General features: G+C 37.0%; 1 protein-coding gene across 3 annotated transcripts in view; it reads right to left on the minus strand.

Annotated features, from left to right (window-relative positions):
* Window positions 1-23,485, minus strand: part of UIMC1 (ubiquitin interaction motif containing 1) — a 117,228-nt gene that overhangs the window by 44,938 nt on the left and 48,805 nt on the right. For 2 of the 3 annotated variants that reach the window (XM_053907114.1, XM_053907115.1), the window contains 6 exons: window positions 17,712-17,836; window positions 16,860-16,959; window positions 15,811-16,550; window positions 8,429-8,493; window positions 6,339-6,415; window positions 1,752-1,855 (listed from right to left, as the gene is read on the minus strand). In XM_053907114.1, the coding sequence (XP_053763089.1) occupies window positions 1,752-1,855; window positions 6,339-6,415; window positions 8,429-8,493; window positions 15,811-16,550; window positions 16,860-16,959; window positions 17,712-17,836 (1,211 nt within the window). The remainder of the gene's footprint in view (window positions 1-1,751; window positions 1,856-6,338; window positions 6,416-8,428; window positions 8,494-15,810; window positions 16,551-16,859; window positions 16,960-17,711; window positions 17,837-23,485) is intronic. The other variant, XM_053907116.1, reaches the window with a different exon arrangement.

The raw sequence follows: 23,485 nt of genomic DNA on the forward strand, positions 1-23,485 counted from the left end.
GGCTATTTATAGACATCTATAGATACCAGCAAATAGCAACACCGAAAAGAGGACATCCGATATAAGAAAGGCCATACATACACCTCTATCCATTTGATGTGTAGCGGTGCAGACTATAAATCCTAAATAGGGGTTGCACTCTTTGCCCCAAAAAATAGTCTCCTTTGCAGTCACAGGTGGATAAGAAATCAGCCTTGATAAACAAAAGGACTGTAGGGCTTCTTCTGTAGTTAAAATGACTCTGTTAGTATCACTCTGTTCTCCATCCCTATTTACAAGGTTCTGGTCCCTCCCTGGGAAGCCATTTTGACATTCTCTAGCAGGATCTGTCCTTAGGTCACTCTGTTGCAGAGATTGTCACCATCTTCCCTACCACCACTAGCATCAGGGAATCTTTGTCAGGTGTGACAGATCAGGTTGCAGGGAACCACACAGTGTGCATGATTCATGAAAGCAGAATTTCTACCCAGTTACCTGCAATGAAGAGACCAGGGAAGGGATCTACTTTCTATTGTAAAAACTGTTTTCAAAAGACCTAGACTATAAAAAGGAGTAAGAGAATGAAACTTTTTTTTTTTTTTAATGCTCAGGATAAGATAGCATACACAAATGTAACGAAATATTTATCCATAGAAAAATTAGTTTAATTCTCAGGGTGCTTTACAGAGCAACAGATTTTAAAGATTCTAAAAATTTTTAAATTCTTGGTAAATTACTTCATCAGACTCAATATGAAAAATATATACTGAAAATCTTAATTAGAAGTATGAACTTGTAGGGCACCTGGGTGGCTCAGTTGGTTGAGCGTCCAACTCTTGATTTTGGCTCAGGTCATGATCCCAGGGTTGTGGGACTGACCCCCACATCAACCTTAACACTGAGTGCAGAGCCTGCTTAAGAGTCTCTCTCCCTGTCTCTCTCTCTCTCCCTCTCTCTCTCTCTCTCTCTCTCTCCTTCTGCCCCGCCCCCTGCCCCATTTATGTGCTAGTTCTCTCTCTCAAAAAATAATAATAGTAATAAAAGAAGGATGAACTTGTATCATTCATCTCTACGGCTGATACCAGATATGTGAAGTTAGGAAATTTAATACAACAAATAAAGATTTGCTTATTTTTTCATGCTGCTATCCTGATTTTGCATTTCTTTTTTCTTTTTTAAGTTTATTTATTCATTTTGAGAGAGAGAGAGAGAGAGCGAGCGAGCAGAACCCTGATGCAGGGCTCAAACTCACGAGCCATGAGGTCATGACCTGAGCCAAAATCAAAAGTCAGACACTTAACCGACTGAGCCACTCAGGTGCCCCCTGACTTTGCATTTCTGATCACATCTAGAAATCAGGACTGAAAGTTACATCATAATATAAATACAGTGACTTTTTCTAAGATTGTTCATTTCTGTTACTTATCAGTAATTTAATAGAAATATCCCAGACTTTGGAGATAAATCGGTGTTTAAATTCTAGTTTTACCATTATTAACATTTTGAATATGAGCAAATGACTTAAACATTCTAAGCCTCTGTTTCCCCATCTGTAATAGAAAATAATAAAGCATATTAAGAAATCAAGAAATGGTGACTACTCGTATTTTAAAACAGTGCTGAACTGAAGTGTAAGAATCTCCCTCTGACATAAGTATCCCCAAAACTACAACTTTCTGTCACTTAAATCTTTCCAGCCAAGTTAATGCTGCATCAGAGAGAGGACTAGCCGGAGAAAGAAAACACTAAGAAAAATTATACAGAATATTCACCTCCTTATCTGCCATTATTATTCTTACTTCATCCAGGATCTCTCTGCTACCTGAAGAGACTTCTTTTTCAAGGTCAAAAGTTTCGGAAGAACTTAGCTGTGTCTCTGTAATTTAAAAAGTTAAAAAGTCATTAATTTCCATTTTATATTTTCATACTTAAAAAAACAAACACCTATTTCCCCTTAAGCTTAGGGTATAATACCGCAGTGGTAATACAGATCTAGTTTGTTTCTTCTTAAAGCTTTATTTATTTTTTTTTAACGTTTATTTATTTTTGAGACAGAGAGAGACAGAGCATGAACGGGGGAGGGTCAGAGAGAGGGAGACACAGAATCTGAAACAGGCTCCAGGCTCTGACCTGTCAGCACAGAGCCTGACACAGAGCTCGAACTCACGGACCACGAGATCATGACCTGAGCTGAAGTCGGCCGCTTAACCGACTGAGCCACCCAGGCGCCCCTCTTCTTAAAGCTTTATTGAGGCACAATTTACATAAAACAATTCACCAATTCTCAGTATACAGTTTGATGAGTTTTGGCAAATGTATACAATTTATACATGGTATCATTTATACCATGTAATCACCAAAATCAAGTTATAAAGCATTTCTAAGCACCCAAAAAGTTCTTATGTACCCCTTTGCAGTGAATTCCCCACTGCTTGGCTCCTTGCAATGACCAATCTACTTTACAATCCTATAGTTTTCCCTTTTCTAGAATGTCACATAAATGAAATCCTACAGTATGCCATCTTTTGTGTCTGACTTCTTTCATTTAGTATAATGTGTTTGAAAAGCATTCATTTTGTTACATATCAGTAGTTCATTCCGGTTTACTACTGAGTAGTAGTATTCCACTGTATGGATGTATCACAATTTGTTTATCCATTCACCAGTTAATCCACCTGGCTTCTTTTCAGCATAGTTCTGTTTTTAAAATGTATTTATTTTGACAGAAAACAAAAAATTGCCAATGTTAGTTCTAAGGTTAAAGGGATGATTAGAGAAGACAAAAATTGGGAGCAAAAACAGAAAAGACATTCTAGGCAAAAATATGCCTTTCTTTAATATATTTTTTAGGCAGCATCTATTTGTTCAACATTAACTCAACAAATATTTATGAACAACAAGTTCCAGGCACTGTACAGGCTATAAGCAACATGGAGATATACGATGGGGTCCCTCATAGTCTAGTTCAGGAGTCAGCAAACTATAGCTCATGGCCCAAAATCAGCCAGCCTCCTGTTTTTGTAAATAAAGTTTTATTGGAACACAGCCACACACATTCTTCTTTGTATTTTATGGTTCCTTTTGTGCTAAAATGGTAGTATTGAGTAGTTTCAATGGCAGAGATGAGTAGTTTATCCCATAAAGCCTAAAATATCTCTCTAGTCTTTTGCAGAAAAAGTCTGCCAACCTCTGGTAGAGACACTTATCACTTAATATAACAAAATAACAGTACCTCTATGTCAAAAAAGGACAACAAATCTGAAAAAGAAACTTATCCCAGAATACAAATCCAGTAAGTTCTCTCTTATCTACACTACAAGCACTGTATATCTAACTGATACTTATGTTCTTCACAAATATAATGGCCAATATTGGGCAAATAAAGTACCTATAAAATACTAAGGTTATCTTCTCAATCATCAAAGAGGGATTAAACACATTTCTAGTGTTAACTACACTTCTATACCTTATAATTTTTCTCTGAAAAATGAATATGCATGAACACACACACAGATTTTATTACCTTCATGGGAAAAGGCTTACAGTGCATAAACTTCAAAGTCTTCTTTGTCAGGACCCCCCTCTACTTGCTAGATGAGATGCTGCCCGATTCATGAATTGTTTAATAAAACCAAAAAAAAAAAAAAAGAAAGAAAGAAACTTCTTTGCCAAGTTTCCTTGAGAGTACCAAAAAAGACATTCAGTCTGCTAAAAAAAAATCAGAGCTACTCATTGTTTGCACTACTGTAATGATAAGAAGTCTTTAATTAAGCTTTCTGTAGATGGCTGAAATATTCAACTATAAAGACAAGACAGCATTAGCTCTTTAGAAATAAACAATGCTAGGAGCATATACAATATAGGCATAAGGCTATAATCCTGCTTCTTCAACAAAGTGAGTAACTCTAAAAAGATGTGATAATTCTGAATATCAGATCCCTGGAACTGTCAGAAATATAGGACAACACAAAAAAGGTAAGATGAACTACAACACTCAATCTGTATTTCATTCATTTAGAAAACATCCAGAACTCAAATTTTCCAGAAAATCTAGTTGCATAGCTTCTAAATTATACATTTACAAAGACATTCAGGAATCTGGCTCCATGGAGAAGTAGTTATACTTTCTTAGCAAAAGGAACAGTAATGTAATGAAAACCTTTTACAATCTCATGTAGAAGTGGTTTATGTCAGCAAACAGTTGGACTTAATTAGCAAGCTAATGACAGCAAGTCATGATCATAAAAGTTATCTAACCTCAGTACTGAAGGGCATGCTTTTCCCTCTCATTAACCAGGGCTTTCAAAATTATTGTATTTATAAGGTTCCTCCTGCAAGATCCTAAGGTGACATCACATGCCATCATCCTAAACACACTGAGTGGGTGTGTATGTATATGTACACATACATATGTGGAGGAGATACACACATACATCCAATGGGATGGCATGAATCAGCAATCCAAGACAAAGCAGGGTAAAGTTTTCTTTTCACAAAGATAGCACAGCATCCCTGAGTGCTCCTGCCAAAATCAGAGCACTTGGTAGTGGGGTCTCTCAGCGGGTATTATTAGGCAGTAATCCAAATACATTTTATAAGAATTAAGAAACCACTTTCAATAAAAAACAACATAATTAAACTTTAAAAATAAGAAAGGCCTTTATGATATGCTGCCAAATGTTTATAAATGTTTATAGGTCTTTCCTAGAATAATGTGTAAACTACGTTTAAGTCTCTAAAGAAAAAAGTTGAAAGAAACCAAAATAAGAAACTATGTGTCTCTCTGACCCTGATAGGTTATCTTACTGCCCAAAGAGTTTAAACATTGATAGGAAGTCCCTCAATCTCACATGAATGAGGTTACTGATAAATGTAGTGGGTCCCACTTTTAAGAAAGGCAAAACAAGAAAATATAAGCTAAAACAAATTCCTTAAAAAGTAGTGGCTCATTATCACAAAGTAATTTTTCATATTATACAATGATTCAGCTCAAGAGTTCCCTTAGATAATGGGTATCTTAGCTCATTTAAAATTATTTTATGTACCGGGGTGCCTGGGTGGCGCAGTCGGTTAAGCGTCCGACTTCAGCCAGGTCACGATCTCGCGGTCCGTGAGTTCGAGCCCCGCGTCAGGCTCTGGGCTGATGGCTCGGAGCCTGGAGCCTGTTTCCAATTCTGTGTCTCCCTCTCTTTCTGCCCCTCCCCCGTTCATGCTCTGTCTCTCTCTGTCCCAAAAATAAATAAAAAACGTTGAAAAAAAAAATTTTTTTTAAATAAAAAAATAAATAAAAAATAAAAAAAATAAATTATTTTATGTACCAAGGCGGGGGGATGGGCAAAATGGGTGAAGGGGAGTGGGAAATACAGGCTTCTGGTTATGGAATGAATAACCAGTACAGCACAGGGAATACAGTCTATGGTACCGTAAAAGTGCTTCAGGGTGACAGATGGTAGCTATGCTTGTGGTGACCACAGCATAATGTATAAATTTGCCAAATCACAAGTTGTACACATGAAACTAGTGTAACATTGTATGTTAGCTATACTTCAATTAAAATAAATAAAATCCCATTAGCAAAAAAAATTTTAATAAAAGTTTGCTACAATTAAAGCAAAAAAAAAATGATTTTGTATGTCAAAATCTATTCATGTACAACCTTGAATGAACATCTCTTGTACCTAAAGTAAGGTACCCCATGTGTTTTCATCTCTACAATTAACAAAAAGCAAAGTACAGTGCTTAACTAGGTTAAATGTCTTATCTGAAATTAAAAATAAGTCAATGACAGAACTGTACACAAAATTCAATTTCTGGACTCCCTCTGCAATGAGTAAATGGCATATAAAATTAGTAAAAGGCTCTGAGAAAAATCTGTTTAATGACAGGCATATTTGAGGCAAGTCCAATTTGGAGAACCCATAAACCAAAATATAAAGTCCTCTTGCCTCTCAATGTACAGTTAAATGCTATTCCTGATGTTTTGCTGCCATATCTGATGAGGCTGGTAAGCAAACAAGTAGACAAAAGAGCCATATTAATCTCAAAACTAAAATAGCTCTAAGTGAAGATTAAGAATCAGAGCCAATGTCCATTAAAAAAGTGAGTGCGTACGTATATGTATGTGTGTGTGTGTGTGTATACATGTGTGTGCATATATGTGTGTGTATATATATGTGTATATGTGTGTGTGTGTGTGTATATATATATGTATATGTATACATATATGGAGGAGATATACACACATATATCAATCACACATAAACCTCCTGAGAATGGGCTGGAAAAGTCAGAAAAATTAATTGGCACAAAAAGGTAAGATAGCTAAGGATCAGATTGAGTAAAATCAGTGAAGTGCTTACCAGGACACACAGTGATTTCCTCTGCAGAACTCTCTGGCATAAGGACTGAACTTCTCTTACTGGTCAAAGCAGCAATGCTGAAAAAGAACCAAACCTTAAGTGAATCCCAGTGAACCAAATTAGAACACAAGGCCAAAAGCAATGGTGAGTCATTTACAAGGCCACAGGTAATCTATACCTGCCATCTGATACCACTTGCACCACAGGGGAGCAAGGAATTGGTAGTGAAAACTCCAGGTCAGAAATGGGGAAAACAAACATGCTTACAACTCTGGTTGCAGTGAAATCACTGAACCAAAAGAACCCCCTTTTGGAATCTTTACAAAGGAAAGTTGAAGGGTAAGGACTATCTGTGAATACCAAGGAAGACAAAAACTTCACTCCAATGTAAGAATGTCAATGGTGTTTTATAGCCTCCATCTCAGCCTTCTGAAGGTTAGAGATTTGTAAACTCATAAGAGAAAATATGGAGATTCTCCTAACAACACACTATCTTTTCCCTCACCTTGCAGTTAAATTTCCTCTTTATCTCAAGATGTGGCTTTTTCCAACCAACAAAAAAAATGTAATTCCAAACTGCCCTATAGTGAAGACCTGCCCATACAAGTTGAAAAGCTCTTCTGAGAGTAACATAATTATGAATCACTCCCATCAAACTTCTAGTTTATCCTGCTTGTCCATGGAGTGTAATCTCCTTCTGACACAGGAACACATGGATGAGAAATCTGAGCATCTGAGCTACCCTCCTCATGCTTCACAGAGCTTTATGATTGTTTGATCAAATATGCAAGAGAACGCTTAAAAACATACAACCCGACATCAACCAAGAACCACAGAGAAGAGAGACTAACCATCACTGGTCCATGATAAATAACTAAATCCTAATAGGAAACCACAAGTGATTTCTCTCTCTAAATAAAACATCTAGTAACATTTGTTATAAACTCCAGCCAGACACAGTTTACTCTGCAGGTAACATTAGGGCTCTATTCAAAGGGTCCATCACAAAACAATTTGCTGACATTTATAAAATGGGCTAATCAATTTGAAGTCAAACCACATTGCCTGCAATTCCAACTCTCTCCTGGTGACAAAGCATATAATCATTTATTAAAACTTACATCTGCTCTGCACAAGGCTCACCACAACAAAGCACAGGGACCTGCCAGAAGCAGAAGGCCTGCTCCAGTTAAAACCACTTCCAAAATTGTCTTAACAGCAGGAGAATCAAACCAAAACCATTATTCTTCAACTCAGGAAGAAATATCTCCTACTATCAACTTAACCAAAAGCCCAAGAACCACCACCAAATTACAGCAAATGGTAATAGCGCCTCAACTTCCACATGAGAGATGAAGGTCATTCAACACAAAATTAAGCTCTACAGTAATCCCCAAAGGTCAACTACCAGATAAAAGGGAAAAGTAATTGAAAACCTGATCCAGTTGATAATGCAGTTTGTAACCAATCAACCACTATATATTATTAAGGTGAGAAAACTTAAGAAGGTAACCCCATCAATCAATCAATCAGCAAGAATAACTGAGGAGGTAATACAAACACAGCAATTTAAGGAAAAAATGAAAGACAGATTAAAAGTGGCAAAGGACAGGAAGTGAAGGTGACACATATTCTCTGTGACCTGAATAATATGAATAATAAAAAACAAGTCTCAAGAATAGCCTTAAAAGATGTATACAATTTGAATATGCAGATAAAATAAGCATAAGGGAATAAAGAAAGAGGACAGGTGGTCTAGAAGGACTAAAAAAATCTAGAGCTTTCAAATTGGCATAGGAAGCTAGAATAGTTAAAAGAGTAGCAGGATGTAAACACTATTCAGGAATGGTATAAATGGGATATCAGCCAAGATGGCTGGACAAAAAAAAAGTCTCTTCCACTCTAATATTCTAGACTTCTATGAGATACATATTTGAGAATTGGAAGATAATAATCTCTCTTGGTTTGTGTTTATAAAGGAGCTAAAAGATCCCTGACAAGCTGTCCCTATACAGTCTCACTAATGTCGTTCATCTCTCTTATTCTGGCACCATCAGAGAATTCAGACACATAACAACATATAAACTTACCTTTGTGAGGCAGGTACAGAGTTTCCTTCTTCAGAAGTTTCTTCAACAAATAGCCCTTGGGAAGACTGCAAAGAAATATATAACATCCTAAATATATAGGCACAGATGAACTGGTTTGTCCTCTATTAAAAAAATAAAATTAATTGCTCAACACTATTAATCAGCAATTAGCTATAAGAATAAAACATTTTACATAAGTAAGTTTCAGTAAAAAGAGCACATCCTATGGAGTGAGAACACTGGGTTTTACATCCCAAGTGGATCACACATCAACTCTGTAATCTAGGATAAATCACATCTCAATCTGTTTCCTCATCTTAAAACGGGTATTAATGACGACCTCACAGAGCATTATTGTGAGAATTTAAAAATATGTATGATGTACTTTGTAAAATGTAAGACATATGAATATTAATTGTGAGTCAAATGAATTATGATTTCAAAAAAGCAATTACAGGAGCGTCTGGGTGACTCAGTCGGTTAAGCATCTGACTTTGGCACAGGTCATGATCTCACAGTTCATGAGGTCAAGCCCTGCATTGGGCTCTGTGCTGTTAGCGTGCACAGCCTGCTTCAGATCCTCTGTCTCATTTCCGTCTCTCTCTGCCCCTCCCCGGCTTGCACTGTCTCTCTCAAAATAAATAAGTAAACTTAAAAAAAAAATTCATAACAGGGTGCCTGGGTGGCTCAGTTGGTTAAGCATCTGACTTCAGGTCAGGTCAGGGATCTCATGGTTCGTGCATTCAAGCCCTGCATCGGGCTCTGTGCTGACAGCTCAGAGCCTGGAGCCTGCTTTGGATTCTGTGTCTCCCTCTCTCTGCCCCTTGCTCTCTCACTCTCTCTCTCTCTCTCTCTCTCTCAAAAATAAACATTAAAAAAAATTTTTTTAAATACATAACATCAAAAAAATTATAAAGCTTTTATTGTGATAGAGAAAATACAGAGAAAAGCCCAGTTTCCAATGGACATATTCTGTTGCAAAAAACAATGCAATCTGTAAAAGAAGTCTAAGTACAACCAGGTCATAAAACAGAACATCCCAACAGGAAGGTTATAAAGGTTCCTTTTGCTACAAATCTGCCACTATCATTTTAATATCTGGCTACAGGGATATCTTTCAAGAAATGTAACAAAAAAGGGGCGCCTAGGTGGATCAGTCGGTTAAGCTGTGGACTTTGGCTCAGGTCATGGATCTCACAGTTTGTGGGTTCAAGCCCCACGTTGGGCTCTATGCTGACAGCTCAGAACCTGGAGCCTGCTTGGGATTCTGTGTCTCCCTCTTTCTCTGCCCCTCCCCTACTCACACTCTGTCTTTCTCTCTCAAAAATGAATAAATGTTAAGGAAAATTTTAACTTAAAAAATGTAACAAATAGGGACTAGATTAAAAAAAGATTATTTTCTATGATTAATAAAGTTGGTACAAATGTCAACTCATTAAATGTAGGTGCACATAAGAGCACAGAAACTTCCCTAAGAGCACAGCTGCCTTAGGGAAATTTCTGAAGAAGGGCCTGAGCTGTAAGGCTTCTTCCAATAGATATAAAGCTACTGGCTGTAGTTTTCAGGGTCTCCTAACAGGATATAAATAACCTAAACAAGCTAAGCATCTCTGTACCACTCAGGCAAATGATAAAATATACTAAAAAACAGAAAATAGCTGAGATGAAACTTCATTCAAAGGAAAGATAAAGCTGTACAATGATCAGGAATGCAATCATCATGAAAAATGAGGGTTAAACAGAACTGACAAAAGGACTAAAATACGACAGCAATAAATAGTCACCTGAGTATTTGTTTGAAATCAGTAGTGACGAAACACTGATTACTAAAATTTTTTTAAAAATTTAAAAAGGTAAATACTGACACCTAGTGTCCATTTAGTAGATTTTACTCTCTTAGAAGGACTAGTTGAATAAACTTGAGCTTCAGAATCAATCAAGGCAATTAAGTTAAAAGATACCTACACCTCTACCTTAGACTAAAAGCATATCTACCTTTCTCAGTGTTTTTTTTTAATTATTATACGCCTATTATGTGCCAAGCCTATGCAAATCACTTTAAAATGCATTATCTCCTTTAATCCTCATAAGAACCTTGTGAGGCAGAAACTATTATTTTAGAAATGAGGAAAGTGAAACTTTGACAGGTTAAATAATTTACCCAAAATTAGAGTTGGCCAAAAGTGGAGCTGAAATCCGACTCTAAAATCCATGTTCTAACCATTATTGTTATATTGTTTACTCAAGTAATACTCCTACAATCATTTCAACACAGAATCTCAAAAATGTCATTTCAATAAATCATTTCTTCAAGTTTATTTCTTTTGAGAGAGAGTGAGCAAGCGAGAGAGGACGAACCAGCAGGGGAGGGGCAGAGACAAAGGGGGACAGAGGATCTGAAACAGGCTCCACGCTGAAAGCAGAGAGCCCAATGCAATTTACTCACAAACTGTGAGATCATGGCCTAAGCCAAAGTCGGAGGCTAAACCGATTGAGCCACCCAGGCACCCATCAATAAATCATTTTTAATTTCTAAACTTACACCTCTGCGGCAGCATTCTGAACATAGGGGTAAAGTGAGGTTCTTCCAGAATATGAAAATAACATAGCAAAATAAGCAAACAAAACTTGAATACCCAAATCTAATCAAGGTGAACAGGGACACATGATATGAATACAACTTTAAGGAAGCTGTAGCCTAATCAAGACACTGCATTCTGCCTGAAGAAATAACATGTTAATGAAAAAGGGGTGATATGAATCTAAAAAAGAAAAATCCAAAAATTCAGAATCAAGCAGTGTCATCAACACCATGGCCTGGGAAGTAAAAATTAACAGACACATCATCTGGTCACTATAGAAATGTCTTCTGTTACCAGGCATTAGTAGCATCATCCATTAAAATTACTATTTTCTGATTACTATTTTCAGCCTTCCAGATACCTTCATCCTAGAAGAAGGCTCAATGGACGGTGAACCTGAATATTCTGGTCACCAAAAACATCTATCTTCCATAATAAATCAGCAAACTGTCATCTGGTGTACAAGTCAGCTTGAAGTTTGACTTGTCAACATCAGTTCTCACACCCCCACATAATCTGGCCATTTCTGGAAAATAAATTCCAGTATCTGGACTGAAAAATTAAGGATCAGACCCTAAAGAGTAGCGACCACATCAATATACTACTCCTCCACCTCCCAGCTGTATGGCCATCAAGATGATCTTTCCATCTTCACTAACAACCTCTCTATTGTTGCTGTGATGCCAGAAACTAGCTATCTGATTCGAAAGCTTTTAAAACCTTCATGTATACTAAAGCAATTTGCCTCAAAGTGAATGTTTTTAAGTCCCTATTTCTAGAAATCTTTTGCTATCTCTATCAACCAAGGAGTCTCATATATCCCCAGCTCCAGCAAAGTCATAATCAATAGAAAATGTTTAATAAACATGTAAATTCTTTCTACCCACAGCTCCTAAAAGCAAAAAACCAAGTGGTAAAATTACAACTGTAAGATTTTCATTATTTGCCTATAAAATTTGCAAGTTTGTTTGTTTTGTTTTTTACAGATCCTATTCTGTGTTGGCAAGACTGACCTAGGCATTCTCATACATTACTGTAAGGAAGGAGTACACATTTGAGCAACCTTTCCAAAACGCAACTTGGCAATAAATAGCAAGACCTTTTTTTATGTTTGCAGCTCTTTAACCCAGAATTTTTCTTGCTCCCTACCCCTAAGGATACTAATTTTAAATAGAACAAAGTTTTACTTAAGAAAAATGTTTATCACAACCAAAATATCTAGCAGTATGAAAAGGGTTAAAATATTATGATAAATTCATAAGCCAGACTATTATGCAGTCATTAAAAAAGTGAAATCTACAAATGATTTTAATATCATAAGAAAATGTGTACACAATGTTAACATAAAAATACAAAAATATAATTTTATAGACACTGTACAAAAATAGGTATAGAAGATGAAGGAGTATATCACTAGATGGTAGGACCCTGAATGTTATCAACTTTATTCTTTAAACTTTTCAGTATTTTTCAACGGTTCTAAGTGATTTCTAAAATTAATGTTAATGACAGTGACTATATGGATACTTACTAGTTTGTCTGCCTGGTCTCTTTTTTTGCTAAAGACAGTCCATCACCCCTCCCACTATATTATAGCAGTGGACTTAGTCACTTGTACAATTTGACACAGACCACACATCAGGCCACAGTAAGCTGGGCTGGTGAAGGCTACTAACCCCAAATGGGCCGTAAGTCCTTTCCTAGAATTTGAAATTGGAACTGAAAGAGAATAAATCTCCTATAACCTGCATTTAAGTTTGGAAGCTGTAGGATCAGTGTCTTCCACCTACCATTGTGAAAGAGAAGCCAAGAAAGCCAATATGTAGGGAGAAAAACGAAGCAGATACCACAATATAGCAATTAGATATAGAAAAATTACAGATAACATTCCAGACCTTGTCCAGGCTTAGTTACCATCCTGTTTTAGAATTTATGAGGCACCCTGTTTCCTCATGATAAAGTCCTCTTTTTTTTTTTTTTTAAACATTTCCCATTTATTTTTGAGAGAGACAGAGACAGAGTGAGAGCGGGGGAGGGGCAGAGTGAGGGAGACACAGAAACTGAAGCAGGCTCCAGCCCCAAGCTGTCAGCACAGAGCCCAACATGGGGCCAAACCCACAAACTGCAAGATCATGACCTGAGCCAAAGGCGGACACTCAACCAACTGAGCCACCCAGGCACTCCGAGATAAAGTCTTCTTTTTTAATTAAACTAGCTTGATTTGATAGCTTGTGGCCAAATAGTACTTACTATATATAGTATTTGGTGGCCAGGTTCAGGGAAGTTAGAGAACTTCAGTCTTTATAGTGCCCCCATCATCTTTGAGCTGGTACTCATACACTGCTGTTCCAAAGTCACTGCTTTCAAACCTTAGAACTTGACAAAAGGCTACATTCTACAACTCTAGTCCTTGGGATTTTGAATTTTTTTTTTCAACGTTTTTTATTTATTTTTGAGACAGAGAGAGACAGAGCATGAACGGGGGAGGGGCAGAGAGAGAGGGAGACACAGAATCGGAAACAGGCTCCAGGCTCCGAGCCATCAGCCCAGAGCCCGACGCGGGGCTCGAACTCACGGACCGCAAGATCGTGACCTGGCTGAAGTCGGACGCTTAACCGACTGCGCCACCCAAGCGCCCCTAGTCCCTGGGATTTTGAAGCTAACAACTTGAATTACAATCAATCAGTCAACAAATACAATAAATAAATGTTCATTTATAGAGCTAATTTATTCTCTTAAGGGGAAGTATCTCTGAATTACAAAGAACTAACAAACAAACATGTTATCACAAGCACAATCTAACTTTCCTTTGGAAAAGAGGTAAGTCACTAGAAGAATTGTTAAGAAAAATACTTTCCCTTCCCTTACAGCAATCTTGCCAGAATGTGGATGAAGAAGGCTGCTGAGGAAGAATGATTCCCATAGGTACCCTCAATGAATGCTGTTCTGGTCCCTTAGAGAGAACTACCATTTACTGAGTGCCTATAATCTCCTAAGCATCATACTAGACATTTTACATAATTCACCTTAATCATTAAAACTACTGTAAGACATGAATTACTATTCTCATTTTACAGATGTAAAACTGAGATTCACAAGGGTTAAATAGCTTGCTCAAAGATATACAGTTACTAAAACACAAAAGTCAAAATTCAAACTGCAAATCCATGTTCTCTACACTATGCTGTGAAATTTCTCATAGCTAAAAAATCATTTCTTGAACTCTTATCATAAGAGGCAGAATAGGATAACAGCAAAACAAAACCAAAAACTGAGAGCCCAAAAATAAAAATAGTAACAAACAGCATACGCATAGAAAAGAATACTCCAAATTTAAACTTTCGGTTTATACATTATAATTATATATTGTGTATAATACATAACTATGTATATTATAATTATATGATTGCTTTTATAATATCTAGAGAAAAAAATAGAATATAAGCTTTGATATATAATACAATCTAGATATATCAGAAAAAAAAACTGAAAAGGCAATCTAAATGTTCCCAAATAGGCGATTGTTTTTGGTAAATTATAGAAAACCACCACAAGCAAAATAAAAAATATACCATCATGTGGGGGGGAAATAAACTGGAAAACTACCCTTCCTATTAAAAAGGACCACTTCCTCTAATATGTAAAGGGTGACTACAAAACAAGAAAAAAACTGTTGAAAAAGAAAAATGCCCATAAAATCTAAACAGCCAGAAGAGGAAATATAAATGGGTTTCAACTGCACACACAATAAAAGAAAAGCAATTTAAGACTGTATTGAGATAGTATATTTCATTCCTCAGATTGGCAAAGATCAAAAAGTCCTAATAGTACTGATTTGGTATGGTTATAGGGAAGCTGGTACTCATACACTGCTATGAGTGTAAATTTATACAACATCTATGGAAGGCAATTTGGCAGTAGCTAACAAAACTGTAAATGCATATATCCTTTGATCCACCAATTATATCTACAAGAAATTATGCAAATATCTCCCATGTGGATGAAACATCTTCATACAAGAGTAATCAATGCAATAGTGTTTGTAAAATATCAGAAACCTAAAAGTCAACCAATAGGGGCACTGGATAAAATTCATCCATACACAGTGTATTACACATCCAAAATAAGGAAAAAATTCCTTATGTACAATTACGGAACAATCTCAGAAATATTTCAATGAAAAAAGCAAGGTGCAGAATAATGTGTAGAGTATGGAAAAAGAGTATGTATACTCATTTGCTGGTACTACATAAAATATCTTAGAAGAATACACTGGAAGCTAGCAATATAGGTTGACTTGAGGGAAGGGACCTGGTTGGCTGGGGAAGGAGATAAGTGACAGATTTTTCATTGACATATTTTTGAATTCTGGGCCATGTGAATATTATTATCTATTCAAAAACTTAACTTTTTAGAAAAAATAAAATTTTAAAACACAAAGTATAAATTATGACACATCCATATAATAATGTTTTCAAATACACTTAATGAATCAGAAAAGATTTAAGATAAACTATTAAGTGGGGAAAAGAAATAAAGCTTATACACAAGAGTCTTCATTTTGTTGAAAAATTTAAAAATAACATGTTAAAATGCACAGAAATGATGATTGCCTCTTGGCACTGAGATTATGGATAATTTTTTTTCTTCCTTACACTCTCCCGTACTTTCCTAATTTTCCATAGTGAGCATGTGTTACTTTAAAATCAGGAAAAAAGACCACAAAAAGAACAAATAGCTATTAATTCTTGTTTAACTTGTGAATAAATCATCCTTAATCACAGCATCACTGACCCTTACCTGACCATGACTGGTTGTTGGTTCTTCCTCCAACAAAAGTTTCTCTTTCAAGCTTTTAATTGGGCTTTCTTGGAAATCCTTGGTTTTTGAGTGCCAGACAGATGCCCTAGACTCCTGCCTCTCCTCTTTGTCTTCATCTCCCATATCTTCTGAGATGTCTTCATTTTTTTCACTAGCCTGATCTCCTTGGCCACATTCATTCTGGATCAGAGAAGGAGGTCTAGGTAACACTGGTTCCCCAAACCCTTTTTTTTTAAAGAGCTGACTCTGAGCCATTTTTAGGCTCTTCTGATAAACCTCCAACTGGCAGAGAATGACCTTGGTATATTGGTTAGGGTCTACTCCAGCAGGGCAAAATGGAATACCCCAGAAGTAGTGCACAGTGCCCCCAACATCGAGACCTTTGGCATCTGCTTGGGTAAGCAGACAGTGCCTAGATGTGTCCCCCCTACCCTGGGCAGCTTTGTGAAAAGCACAACCCCTCCCAGTACTTTCCTGTGGCTTCCCACACTGTGTGTGCTCAGCCAAGTGGCCAATACATCTGTCAAAACATTTAACGTTCTCATTCTCAAACACTGGCTGGCTTGACTGATCCCAGCTTCCTGAGCTGCCAAAGACCGGCTCCTCTTCAGTGTTTTCAGTGTGGTCCCAAGGCTCCTCTCTTTCCTCAGCCTCGTTTCCCTGACTGATATGTGAGCCTTTAAACAGTGATGGAGGTACCAGCTGCCATATGCCTGTAGGTATTTGAGAAAAAGTAGGGCTAAGGACAAACTGTTCTTCATTAAGAGGGCTTGGTAAGTTATCACTTACCAAGAATTACATAATGTGGGTAAAAGGCTCTTCTTTGTGTTTAACCAAATGTTGACTTCCTTGGAGATAAAAGTATGCTGGATATTAGTGAGATCTCAACTACTTTCAGATTTAACCTCTTTAATACCACACCAAAGGGATTTGGGGCATTTCTGTATATCTACTCTCAGCATGAGATCCCTGTGATATAGTTATACTTGATGAGTGGGAGGAGTCAGAACAGGGAGACATGCCTTCAGTGGTCCCAGAGTCTGTGGTTTTCTCTTGGTGGGACTGTGAAGATGGTCCAGTTGCCAGAGGTCGAGATTTGGTAGCAGAAGCATCAGAAGGCCGGCAACTCTGAAACAAGTGATCCCACACCAGACCAGGTTTATTATTAAAATAGCTTATACATGAAGGGTCACAGGAAGGACAAAATGGGGAGGCCACTGTCCCTAAGAGATTCTCCTTTCCAAAATGCAGATGCTCAATTCAAATGACTTCTACAATGTGTACTGAATGCCTACTATGTGCAAAATGCTATACTAGATCACTATACTACACCCTTTTCTAATACAGAGACATGTATGACATAAAGGATGGCTCAGGACCTCCTACTGGCAAATAACCTTCACATTTAATATAATTTCAACTATACATATTCAAATCACAATTTAACATTATTTGAAAAAATTTTAATTGCTCATTCTTTCTTTCCATAACTCACTTCTAGTTTCTCATTGCCTTTGCTCTCCCCAGAAAACAGGGGAAGTAAGCACCTCATCTTGCTTCCTTTTGGTTTCTTGGGACTTAGTAACTCTTTTCGGAAGCTGCCAACTACTATGATCCTCTTAAACCATATACTGAAAATCTTGTGGGGTGGAAGAAAACTCTTTCATTTAAATTAACAAAACACTTCAAATTGGATTCACCAACAATTCAACACTTTAAAATTATTATGGGAAATATTTGTTAGTTGAAAACCTTATGAACTACTACAGCGAGTTCCTAATGCAACTGTAATACTGCAGAAGTAAAAAACAAAAAACAAAAACAACAAAAAATAAACTTCTGATCAACCCTCACAAACTTTTCGAACATAGCATATTTACATTCAGGCTTTCTGCAATGGCTTTCCTCAAGAGTTCCTCTTCTTCCTCCTCTTGGCTGTTCATCTCCCTAGCTTCCTGCTCACTCATTTTGAGAGCCAGAGCAAACTGTTCTTCTTCTGTCATTTCTGTAAGAGGATAAGACAAAAAGAGGAGAGGAACAGCACAAACACTGAATAAGCATGGAAGCAAGAAAACAAAATTATTAAACTTTTCAAGTGAAAACACTACAGACCATTTAGTACAATTTCATAATCTTATAAATGAGGGGGGACGCCTGGGTGGCTCAGTCAGTTAAGCGTCCGACTTCAGCTCAGGTCATGATCTCATGGTCTGTGAGTTCGAGCTCCACGTTCAGCTCTGTGCTGACAGCTCAGAGCCTGGAGCCTGCTTCGGAGTGTCTCCCTCTCTCTCTGCCCCTCCCCCACTCACACTCTGTCTCTCCCTGTCTCTCAAAATTGAATGTTAAAAAAATTAAAAAAAAAAAAAAATCTTATAAATGAGGAAAGACCTAACGTAAGGTATTGGCCAAGAAAAATAGCAGTTGTTTCAGTAAAAATCCTGGGTTAACTAGACTGTAAACTCCCATAAAGGCAGCGTTTTTGCCTACTTTGTTCACTGTTGCATAAAAGAGTGCCTGGCACCTGACAGAAACTCAACAAATATTTGGTAAATGAATGAAAAAATTAAAAAAACTGGCTCCCATTCCAGGACTTTTTGCTACATATCACATTGCTTTGTGCTCAACACTCAGAAGAATTTTATTCTTCAAAATCCTCTGATTTACCCAGTAGAAAAGAACATCCCTAGTGACCAGAATGTGATCTCCAAACACAATTTCCCATTAAAAGCAACTAGGGTATCTTTGAGAAAGGTACCATGGCTGATATAAAAGTACAGTGGCTGATTCCAAGTCTGGAGCAAGAAATGTAAAAAAAAAAAAAATTAGCTAGAATATCTGTTGCGAGCAAGGTATCTATCAGACGTTACTAGGGTCATATCAAAAGAACTTAATAGCCAACTTTTAAGTTGGCCAAAACTGAACAATTGGCCAAAAAGTGAACTGGAAAATCAGTAAGAATAATGAATGCAATGAACTAAGATATTAAATGTGTTTAAATCTATGAGTTCATAATGACACTCAGAAAATAAGGCATCAATTCTAACCAAATTATAGAATTAACACAATCCCAATCAAAATCCCAACAAGCTTGATTAATGGAACATAATACAAAATTCAGAAATAGATGCACACATTGATTTTCAACAAGAACAAGTTTTTCTTTTTTTTTTTAATTTTTTTTTTTAACATTTATTTTTGAGACCGAGAGAAACAGAGCATGAACAGGGGAGGGGCAGAGAGAGAGGGAGACACAGAATCTGAAACAGGCTCCAGGCTCCAAGCTGTCAGCACAGAGCCCGACTCAGGACTCGAACTCACGGACCGTGAGATCATGACCTGAGCCGAAGTCGGACACTCATCTGACTGAGCCACCCAGGCCCCCCAAGAACAGGTTTTTCAACAAACAGTGCTAGAACAACTGTATATCCATGAAAAAAATTATCCTCAGCTCTGACCTCATACTATATACAAAAATTAACTCAAAATGGATCACACAACTAAATATAAAAGCTAAAACTATAAAAATTCTAGAAGAAAACCTAAGTGAAAATCTTTGTAATCTTGGGGTAGTCAAAGATTGCTTATACAAGACCCAGAAAGAAAAAAGCATACAAGAAAAAAATGGACCTAATAAAAATTTAAATCTTAAGAATAAAAAGGTAAGCCACAAAATGGGAGCACATATTCACAACACACACACACACACACACACACACACACACACACAAAATCTGATAGGGGTGTCTGGGTAGCTAAGTTGGCTGAGCATCCAACTCTTGATTTCTGCTCAGGTCATCATCTCACAGTCATGAGATCCAGCCCCACGTCAAGCTCTGCACCGAGCACGGAGCCTGCTTACGATCCTCTCTCTCTCTCTCTTTCCCCCTGCCCCTCTCCCCCACTCATGCACTTTCCCTCTCTCTAAAATAAAAAAAAAAGAAAATAAATAAATAAAATCTGATAAAGAACTTACATCCAAAATATACAAAAAATTCCTACAATTTAATAAAACAAGCAATCTAAGTTTTAAAATAATAAGAAAGGATTCTAAACAGATACTTCAGAAAGGAAAATACTGGAATGACCAATAAGCACACGAAAAAATCATTAGTCATCAGGAAAATGCAAATTAAAATGCAAATTAACATGCTACTAGAATAGCTAAAGTGAAAAAATTCCTATCAAAATCACTAAATCATTTAAAAATTTTTGATTACATCATTTATGTTCAAGTTAAGAGAAACAAGAACCATATAATGCACAACAAATCTGAGATCTTTGTAATACTGTTTTTCAAAACACCCTATTCCCTAAAGGTTCTGGAGACATGAGGCTTTGCTACATTAACTGAAGTATTCTCCAGATTCTGCCCTCTTGCTACACATTAGAACAAGAACTTTAATATAGTAACATAGTATGATTCTGTTTTCTAATATACAGGAACTCTAGAGGCAGACTGCCTGGGTTTAAATCTTGATTTTACTTCTTTAGTGTCTAGATTTCAGTACCTTACTTATCCTGTATACCTGGACACTGGTGCTGGTCTTTGATAATCTCCCTCCCTACTTTTACTTTGCTTCTTTTAATCTGCTGTGGACATGCATGTAGAGTAAATATACTCCTGACTTTAGGGATTGTCAGATAAATACCATGATTCCGTAATACTTGTTTTAGGTCGCACATACATAAACTTGAGGTAATAATATTTAAGGCTGTTATGAGAATTAATTTAATACATGTAGAAAGCTTAGAATAGTACTTGGCACATAGCAAGTATCCAATAACTGTTAATTATTATTAATTAATAATGAAATAATGCATTGTCATTATATATTATTTAAAGAAATCCAAAACTTCAATTCAGATTATCAGTCATTTTACATATATTTTACTGACAGCATACAACCACATAACTTGACAAAGCCACCATTACATATTTAATTTAACCACAATCAGAATTAGTTACTGTCTTTCACTAGTACCATCTCTTATTTTCACACAGCAACCATGATCTGAGACTAAAATCCAAGAAGCATCACTGTTGACTAGGATTCATTTTACCTGACCTCTCACCTATATAAGAATCCAACCACTAGAAGAAAGGGAAAAACAAACTTTTTCCTGGGAGCATACACCTTTAAGGAAAATATCAGCAACTGTCAACCTTAGAATCTCCAAATGAATGGACTTGCCCAGATTATCAAATGATTCTGCTAAGCTAAACACACAGTAGTGCACAATTTGTATAAAGCTGATTATGCTGATCATAATTTATGATGATTAACATCTCCCAACATTCAGGTTAGCCTCCCACTGAGACATACAAACAGGCTGTTAACGATCCAGATCACAAATTTAGATAGTACATCAAGAGAACCTGTGTAATTTGGGGGTATTTGAAATGGCTGAAAGGAAACATTTCATATAAAAGAAAATAAGATAAATCATTTTCGCACCCAAATCCTTTCCTAAGAACTTTCTTTTCCAAAACAGATATAGCTCTGTACTGTAGTGAGGCTGATATACCTATATATTGCCAGTTACAGTGAAAATGTGTAAAATACTTTTGAAAGGCACCATGTAACCCCTATAGATGTGCATTCTCAAACAAAGTGATATGACTTCTAGGAAATGACCCTAGGCAGTCACTGAAGAGAAGCAGAATACACAAAAAGATGTCCATGAGACTAGCATCTATAAGAGCACTGACTTAAAAACAGACAATGAATGGTTAAGTAAACTATGGCATGTTACATGTTTTCACTCATATGTGGATTCTGAGAAACTCAACAGAAGACCAGGGGTAGGGGAAGGGGGGAAAAAAAGTTACAGAGAGGGAAGGAGGCAAACCATAAGAGACTCTTAAATACTGAGAACAAACTGAGGGTTGATGAGGGGTGGGGGGAGGGGAAAGTGGGTGATGGGCATTGAAGAGGGCACCTGTTGGGATAAGCAATTGGTGTTGTATGGAAACCAATTTGACAATAAATTTCAGAAAGAAAGAAAGAAAGAAAGAAAGAAAGAAAGAAAGAAAGAAAGAAAGAAAGAAAGAAGAAAGAAAATAATAAAAACTATGGCATGTTAACTCAAGAGACTCAGATGTTGTTATCAAAATGCTAATTGCAAAGACATACAAAAATGATAAACTGTACAAAAGTCAAATGAAAAACTATAATGGAGAAAACACAACCAACTTCTGGTTCCACATGTAAGGAGCTTAAAAGTTGCCACTCTGTCCTAACAAGAAGTGAAAATCTCTTCAGAGATTAAAAAATCAACAACTCTTCTTTGATCCATGAGGGAAGAACACAGGGCAAACAACTGCCCCCAAGATAAAGAGATGGAGAGGGGAATACAGGGAGTCATGGTTTATCAGAGCAAGAGATTCAACAGCAGAAACCGCCACAGAAACCAGTGCCAGGGTAGAAAACTATAAACCATAATTGACAAATTACTGGAGGCTCAGTGCATAGAAGTCTGAGTGTTAAAAACTCCACAGGAACTCCATCATAGCAACCACCCCACCCCAAAGTTTGTGAACTTTACCTCCAAGGGCTCAACTAGGTTCTCACAATAAAAATAGCAGAAATTTCATCTTGAGCATCCAACAGACGGAGAGAAAAAGGAAATAATTTGAAATATGTCAGAGTACTCCCTTCTTTTTAAGAAGGTCTGCCCTAGGTCAAACTAGTTAACCAGAGCCTACAATGACAGGGTATTATCAGTGTCTGACCTGTAAGAAGGGAAAGTACAAAATTCCAACCTTCTCTAGCCATCTTGTCCCACATAAAGGAAGTGAGGGGAGAAAAACCGACAAATACTTACGAAGTTCACAGTACAGAGGCACAGATTCACTGACAGAGACCTAACCACAGAACTATAGAATACTTTCCCATGGGGCACTTGCATGGCTCAGTCAGTTAAGCATATGACTCTTGATTTCGCCTTAGGTCATGATCTCACTGCGAATTCATGAGTTTGAGCCCTGCATCGGGATCTGCGCTGACAGTGTAGTGGGATTCTCTCTCCCTCTCTCTCTGCCTTTCCCCTGCTCACACTCTCTCTCTCTCAAAATAAATCAATAACGTTTAAAAAAAAAAAAGATTATAGAATACTTTCCCTACTTCCACACCTTACCAACATGTTATCAAAAACCCATTCATAACTATTTCTTTCTACCCAGTACATCATGTCCAGCTATCAAGTAGAAATTACAGGGGCGCCTGGGTGGCTCAGTCAGTTGAGCATCCAACTCTTGATTTTGGCTCAGGTCATGATCCCAGAGTCATGAGATCAAGCACCACGTGAGGCTCTGCACTGAGCATGGAGCCTGCTTAAGATTCTCTCTCTCTCCCCGCCACCCCTTGCCCCTCTCCCGCATGTGTGCTCTCTCTCCAAAATTAAAAAAAAAAAAACAAAAAAAACAAAACCTAATTAAAGAAGTGTTTATATACAAGGCATAATAAAAGGCATAAAAACACAACTTGAAGAGACAAAGTAACAATTAGAACCAGACATGGCAGAGATACTAGAATTATCAGACTGGGAATTTCAAACAACTACGATTAATATACTAAGCAATCTTAGTACAGACCCCTTAGTATATTTAGAGAGCATGCAAGTAGAAAGCATGCAAGGACAGATGGACAACATA

The sequence above is a fragment of the Panthera pardus genome, unplaced genomic scaffold (assembly GCF_024362965.1).
Source record: "Panthera pardus isolate Hobbes unplaced genomic scaffold, ASM2436296v1 HiC_scaffold_2, whole genome shotgun sequence".
In the NCBI taxonomy this organism is placed as follows: domain Eukaryota; kingdom Metazoa; phylum Chordata; class Mammalia; order Carnivora; family Felidae; genus Panthera; species Panthera pardus.